Genomic DNA, 7,866 nt, shown 5'->3' with positions numbered 1-7,866 from the left:
CTCAGACTGTAAATGGAGGATCGCAGGTGAATCATGAGCCTCATTCAGTCTTTAAATAGCAGAGGTGAAGCAGTGAAAAATTCATTCAGTGAATGTCACGGGTTCCTCTTGAATCTGGGAAAAGCATTAAAGGATAACTATTGCCAAAATGCAACCTGGGCTGGTTTTTTTTACTGTAAACGAGACAAACTTATATCTAAAAGCATAATTACGACAAACGATCTGTTTTTGAGATTGACTGTGATTTCGTTTTGTGGTCAGTGGCCGGTGAATGGGAATACTAGGGGCATAACTTTGAGCGCATCAAAATCGATATTTTTACAACACTAAGAAGGCTCGACACACCATGAAACTTTGCTCGAAGTATCGCCTGGGTCTCTACACATGAACTCCAGCATTGAGAACATTGTTTGTGTACACAGAGTTTACTAAAAAGAAAGGTTTTGAACAACTCACTTTCACTGTTTGGGTTTCCACTTGCGGCCGTCTTGTCAGTCAAGAAGTGTCCATCTCAGAATGCAAGGATGGATAGCTCCTAAAGCATATTTCCATATAAATGCACGGCTAATTCGCTGTTTTGTCGCAAGTGAAAAACAATATTAACCTTCTAGTTGTAAAAAGAGCCTCATATAAGCCTAATATTTCATCCTATGGAGTCCATTCATTCGCATTCGGAGATCGACACTTCTTAACTGACAAGACGGCCGCAAGTGGAAACCCAAACAGTGAAAGTGAGTTGTTCAAAACCTTTCTTTTTAGTAAACTCTGTGTACACAAACAATGTTCTCAATGCTGGAGTTCATGTGTAGAGACCCAGGCGATACTTCGAGCAAAGTGTCATGGTGTGTCGAGCCTTCTTAGTGTTGTAAAAATATTGATTTTGATGCGCTCAAAGTTATGCCCCTAGTATTCCCATTCACCGGCCACTGACCACAAAACGAAATCACAGTCAATCTCAAAAACGGCTCGTTTGTCGTAATTATGCTTTAGATATAAGTTTGTCTCGTTTACGGTAAAAAAAAAAAACAGGCCAGGTTGCATTTTGGCAATAGTTATCCTTTAACACTCATCTATTCAGAGATGCTTTGGGGTCAGATGCCTTTTTTTTTAATAACTACATGAAATACAGCCTGTGAGTGAGATGTTAAAACATAGTAGGGCTATTTGAACTATAAATACTGTATTTACATAAAAAATACTTTATCATTAGATGAGGTTTTTGTTGTTGTTGTTGTTGTTGATTGGGTGAATTTATAAAAAAAATATATTTCACAACAAAAATGTAAAAACAATTTGAAAACAATAATTTTTGCTTAATTTGAAATATGTATTTGAATGTATACCCTGACTATTGAATTAATCTATAAATTCATACAGTAGCATTTTTCTTTCATGTTTCTTGAGCAAATGAGAGGAAATCAGCATATTAGAATGATTTCTGAAGGATCATGTGACACTGAAGACTGGAGTAATGATGCTGAAAATTCACAGGAATAAATTACATGATAAGCAATTTGAAGTGCCTATCTGAATCAAATGACTTGCGCTACACAAAGTCCCAATTTAAGTCAAATGATTTGCGAACCTGCTCCAAAGTCCCAATCTAGATCAAATGATTAATGAAACACGATTTGAAGTCCCGATCTGAATCAAATGATTTATGATACGCGCTCCAAAGGTACTATCTAAAGCAAAAGATTTGTGAACCCGCTCCAAAGTTCCGATCTTTATTTTGCTAAATAATTTATGAACCCATTCTGGTCTAAATCAAATAATTTGCAATACATGCTCCAAAGTCTCGATCTGAATCAAATGAATAATGAATTGCAAAGTTCCAATATAAATCAAATGATTTAAAATACGCAATTTGAAGTCCCAATCTGAATTAAATGATTTGCAATATGCAAAGTTCTGATGTAAGTCAAATGATTCACAAACCTGCTCCAAAATCCCAATCTAGATCAAATGATTCACGATACGCAATTTCAAGTTCCGATCTGAATTAAAATGATTTGTTCTCCGTGCTCCAAAGTTCCAATCTAAAGCAAAAGATTCGCAAACCGACTCCAAAGTTCCAATCTCCATTTTGCAAAATGATTTTTGAATCCGTTCTGGTCTAAAACAAATGATTCACGATATGAGATTTGAAGTCCCGATCTGAATCAAATGATTTGCGATATCCGTAGTTCAGATCTAAATCAAATCAAAATTCACATTCACGACTGAACCTGCTCCAAAGTTCCAATATAGATCAAAAGATTAATGAAGTCGCGATTTGAATCAAATGATTCGCGATAGATCGAAGTTCCAATTTGAACCTAATGATTCGCAATACAACGATTTGAACTCCAGATCTAAGTCAAATGATTCACGAACCTGCTCCAAAGTCCTAATCTAGATCAATTGATTAATGAAATGTGATTTGAAGTCCCTGTGTAAAACAAATGATCCGCGACATGCGATCCAATTGGAACGCTTCGAAATGAATCATTTTGTGATTCAATGGTTTAACTGCTTCAGAGTTTCGGAAAACTCAGTTTTACCCATCACTATGTGTGCTTTTTAAAATCATAACAAGTGATGTTGAAATTTGAAAATGAATGGCTCTTTAATTTTACCTGCATTTTGCTAGTGAAACACTTGAAATGAACGATCAAATTCATGAGTTTGATTAAATCCTCAGCAGCTCCAGCGTAAATGACTCACCCAATTGATTCGGGTTGCTTGTTCCTCTTTTCGCGTCTTCAGCCATGTTTGCACAACATTGTCAGTATCACTACTGGCTTGGCTCGCTAGTTTAACTGACTTTAACTGAAATAGGTATGATTTTTTTGTAAATTGCATGCATTTTGCATGGAAAGATACATGCTTATTGAACAAGAATTTAAACAGATACATTGTCTTTCAATAATTTAAGCACTTTTCAAATAGGAATATTGTAATTTTCAAAGATTTTGAAAGGCCTTCAATTTCAGAAAGTCAAATATAGACTAATAAGTAAATACATTTAGTGATGCTTTTTTGCCATCCACAAATATTTTGAAGTCAAATCGAGCCTGACAACACAGAGTAAAAGTAATGTCACCAAACGGTGTCCTTTATTGTGTCAAGAAAAGTTGCTTTACAAAATCATCGAACAAAATACTTTTTTTTCTTCCACAAACTACAAGTCAGTCTTTTTCATGTCACCATTAAAACATTTGATCTGCATTTATAAAACATAACATAAGCACCAATAATGTCATCACACTCTTCTCTCTCTCTCTCTCTCTCTCACATACACACACAAACTCATCTACATGTCATAATATGTCCTACACGTCTACAGCAGGCAATAAATAACAGTGAACGCTACGCTACATACGAAAAGCTCCCCAAAACACCTGAAGCAAGGTACCATGGGAAAAAGATCTGGGTTCGAAATGAACCCAGAACAGTGTCTACAGACGATACTCAGCAACATAGCATTAAATCAGCCATTAATAACTTTCTCTTTCAAAAAAACACAATCAAATGTGTGAAGGCATATCAGAGTGTATGTGTGCATGTCATACATATTAAAAATCACAATATTAAGACTCTTTTCTAAATTTGTTGTTCACAGAAAACTAACTGTTTGGTAGAAAAGGACCATATAAAATCTAATTAATACTGAATTTAATTAAAAACAAAGTAACATTTTCTGGCAGCATTATATTGTTCAAAATCATTTTCAGAACAGTTAAATGGTCAAAAAATAAAATACAGTATAAATTAAAAAACGAAATCTTATATCTGTTGTTCAAAATGCATATAAATAAATACAAAAATGGTTCTTAGCATACGAAAAAAAATTCTTATTAATATAAAAGTCTATTTACTTTAGCTTTTCAATGCCAATGCCCTGCCTACTTGAAGGCTTCAGGGATATGGTTCATCTGCATACTGGTGGGCGGGCTTGAGATGCCCTCTGACCAATCAGACACGGAATGTGGAGACGAGCTCGACCATTGGTCGGGAGATCCAGGAGAGGGCGTGAGGAAGGGGTGGTCGGGAACCTGCGGCTGGTGACTAGGCGTGTTGTCCATAGGGTTGGAATAGCTATGCTGAGAGGGCGGAGTCAGAAACTGCGTGCTAGAAATGGGCGGAGCCATGCGCTGGCTGTCCTGTGGTAGGATTGTTTGGATTGGGCCGTGGCCTGAGCCCGACTGAAGATCCAGGCCGGTTAGGTCGCCTAGGAAGTGATGCGAGAGAGCGGTGTTTTGATGCTGCATGGCCGCCATATTCTGGTGGGCGTGGTTGGGAATCATGTGCGAGGGCGCGCCCAGATGGCTGCTTTGCATTGTGGGATAGCCCATGACTTGTGGCATACTGGTGGCAGAGAGCATTGTGGGCATGAGGGTTGTGAAGCCTGCCTGCTGTTGCTGCACTCTTTGCAGCCAATCGCATGACGCCGTTTGAGCTCCGCCTCCATTGTTAGCCACTGGGAGGTGGGATAAGCGAGGGGCGGAGTCATACGGCTTCCCTAAGCCCTGAAGAGCTCCGCCCATGTGGGAGTCGGCCAATCCTTGGAGTTGATTCAAAGTGATGGGCGGGGACTGTTGGAACGGTGATGTCATAGTGGGCGGGGAAGAGACGTCCGACAGGTAGCCGTGTGGCGACTCCAGCGAGTCGACAGGCGAGAGGACGCCCACTTCCATAATGCCCGCGTGTTTGCCTTCTCCGTTCTTTTTCTTTTTCATTCTCATGTCTTTTCCGGGGTCTTTCCCGCCTACACCCTTACCGCCTGGTTTTCGTGCTTTCTTGGCTGTGTTGTTGGCGCCGCCTGGGCTGGGTTTGATACCCAGGTAGGTGTTTGGCGAGCAGAGAGGGGGCGATAGAGGCAACGCGGGACTTTGGACAAGGTTGTATTCTTCTAATAGACGGACGATGTCGTGGTGCATGCGCTCCTGCGCGATGTCGCGTGGAAGCTGGTCCAGGTGATCCGCGATTTCGCGGTTGGCCAAATGGTCGAGCAGGACTCTAGCGGTTTCGTAACTTCCCTCACGAGCCGCCAGGAAAAGTGGTGTCTCCTCCTGCAAAACCAAGGGTTTTATTGTTAATATTTTTGGTAATTGAAATCTGAAATAAATAGTAGATAAAAGTACTAAAATGACTAACTGGAAATAAATAAAAATAAATTATTCCTAACTATGATTACATTTTATTATTATAAAAAAATATTATTATCATCATTATTATTATTACTGAGAAAAAACATAATAATTCACATAAAATAATTAAAAAGTAAAGAAAAGTTAAAAAAGAAAAATCTAAACATAAAAGCCAATTCATCATATTAAAAATTAGATAAATTTAAATAAAATATTAATAATTAAAAAAAATTAAATTAAACAAATAAAAATGCACATAAAAGAACTACACAAAAATAATAACTAAAAGTGGGAAAAAAAGAAAGTCATACATAAAAGCCAATTCATGATTAGATAAATTAAATAAGTTTATGATGAAGCACTTACAATATTAACTGGATGTAAAAAAAATGGAAATAATAATAATAATAATAATAATAATAATAATAATAATAATAAATAAATAATTTTAGACAAAAATGCACATAAAAGAACTAAAATTTAAAATGCTTAAAAATAAGTTTAAGATGAAGCACTAAAATTAATAACTGGAAATAAATAAAAATGAAAAACAAACAAAAAATTAACAAATATGAATAAATACAAAATAAGCTAATAAAAATGCACAAATTAACTAAAATGTAAACTAAAAATTGAACTACTTCACCACTTTAAATAAACTCTTAAAATAAGTTCAAGATGAAGCACTAAATCTACGAACTGGAAATAAATAAATATACAAACAGAAATACAAAATTAACAAACAATAAATAAATAAAATTAAACTAATGTAAACTAAACACTTAAAATAAATTTAAGATGAAGCGCTACTTAATTAAAAAATAAATTATTAAATAAATATGTAGAATTAAACATAAAAATGCACATAAAATAAATATGTGACCCTGGACCACAAAACCAGTCTTAAGTCGCTGGGGTATATTTGTAGCAATAGCCAAAAATACATTGTATGGGTCAAAATTTAGATTTTTCTTTTATGCCAAAAATCATTAAGAAATTAAGTAAAGTTCATGTTCCATGAAGATTTTTTTGTAAAATTCCTACTGTAAACATATCAAAATGTAATTTTTGATTTGTAATATGCATTGTTAAGAACCTAATTTGGACAACTTTAAAGGTGATTTTCTCAGTCTTTTTGATTTTTTTGCATCCTCAGATTTCTGATTTCAAATAGATGTATCTCAAATATTGTCCTATCCTAACAAACCATACATCAATAGAAAGCTTATTTATTGAGCTTTCATATGATGTATAAATCTCAGTTTTGTCAAATTTAACCTTATGACTGGTTTTGTGGTCCAGGGTCACATATGAACACTAAAAATAAAGACTAAAAATGACTAACTGGAAATAAATCGAAATGAAAACTGGAAAAAAGAGAAAAAATGCACATAAAATAAACAAAGTTAAAAAGAAAACTTAAAACAAAAATAAAAGAATATTCTAAATATAAAACTATAATGAGTATATAAACAACACTTCTACAAAAACGTATTTGGAATAATCAAAAATAACAGCTATCATTTTCAATTATAATTTAATTGGCAATTCTGATGCACAAACCCACCTTGTTATTTTGTAGGTCTTTATTGGCTCCATTCTTCAGAAGAACGACAGCAGCGTCCACATTATTAACCGCAGCTGCCCAGTGAAGAGCCGATTTACCTACAGAAACACAAAAGCAAAGCGAATTAGTGGGGACAGCCAGGCGTCCTCAAAACAATGAGCAAGTAAAAGCGTTTTGAGAGATTTCATTGCACAAATGTGACCCTGGACCACAAAACCAGTCATAAGGTTAAATTTGACAAAACTGAGATTTATACATCATATGAAAGCTCAATAAATAAGCTTTCTATTGATGTATGGTTTGTTAGGATAGGACAATATTTGGCCGAGATACATCTATTTGAAATCAGAAATCTGAGGGTGCAAAAAAATCAAAAATCCTGAGAAAATCACCTTTAAAGTTGTCCAAATTAGGTTCTTAACAATGCATATTATAAATCAAAAATTACATTTTGATATATTTACAGTAGAAATTTTACAAAAAATCTTCATGGAACACGAACTTTACTTAATTTCTTAATGATTTTTGGCATAAAAGAAAAATCAAAAATTTTGACCCATGCAATGTATTTTTGGCTATTGCTACAAATATACCCCAGCGACTTAAGACTGGTTTTGTAGTCCAGGGTCACATATAATGTTTATGTTCATACCAGAATCATCAACGGCGTTCGGATCTGCGTGGCAGTTAATGAGCTCTTCCACCATTCCTTCGACAGCCAATCGGGTGGCCAGGATCAGTGGAGTAGTTCCGTCATGCATTCGGGCGTCCAGATCCGTCGCTCGGTTCCTAATGAGAATCTGTTTACAAACACAAAGCAATTTTTTTTAAATATTCAGCAACCAAGAGCATCAAATTACATGCTATAAATACAAAAATGTGCACAAAACTAATTAAATATTAAACATTGTTTTATTACACATTAAAAATACATTTTGTATATCAAACATACACAAATGTCACCTACACTAATATGAAGAACAGCGGATATTATTTATAGTAGTTTTAGTTTTCATTTTAATTTGAATACTTTGTTACAGTTTAATTTCTTAAATATTCATATTTAGCTTTAATAATATCTAACTTATTTACTATTTAACTATTTATAACTTAATTGTTTTAATGAATTATGTGCATTGATTTATTTTAGTATTATTTATAGTGGTT

General features: G+C 34.9%; 1 protein-coding gene across 1 annotated transcript in view; it reads right to left on the bottom strand.

Annotated features, from left to right (window-relative positions):
* Positions 1-3,070: 3,070 nt before the first annotated feature.
* The window catches only part of notch1a (notch receptor 1a), a 47,259-nt gene continuing 42,463 nt past the window's right edge, over positions 3,071-7,866 (bottom strand). Inside the window, exons 31-33 of the mRNA XM_073823894.1 lie at positions 7,352-7,499; positions 6,700-6,797; positions 3,071-5,054 (exon numbers count right to left, since the gene is read on the bottom strand). Of these exons, the coding sequence (XP_073679995.1) occupies positions 3,888-5,054; positions 6,700-6,797; positions 7,352-7,499 (1,413 nt within the window). The 3' untranslated portion in view covers positions 3,071-3,887. The remainder of the gene's footprint in view (positions 5,055-6,699; positions 6,798-7,351; positions 7,500-7,866) is intronic.

Source organism: Garra rufa, chromosome 19, assembly GCF_049309525.1.
Source record: "Garra rufa chromosome 19, GarRuf1.0, whole genome shotgun sequence".
Taxonomy (NCBI): domain Eukaryota; kingdom Metazoa; phylum Chordata; class Actinopteri; order Cypriniformes; family Cyprinidae; genus Garra; species Garra rufa.
Note: the sequence above shows the minus strand (reverse complement) of the source record. Positions and strands in the feature narration are given on the sequence as shown.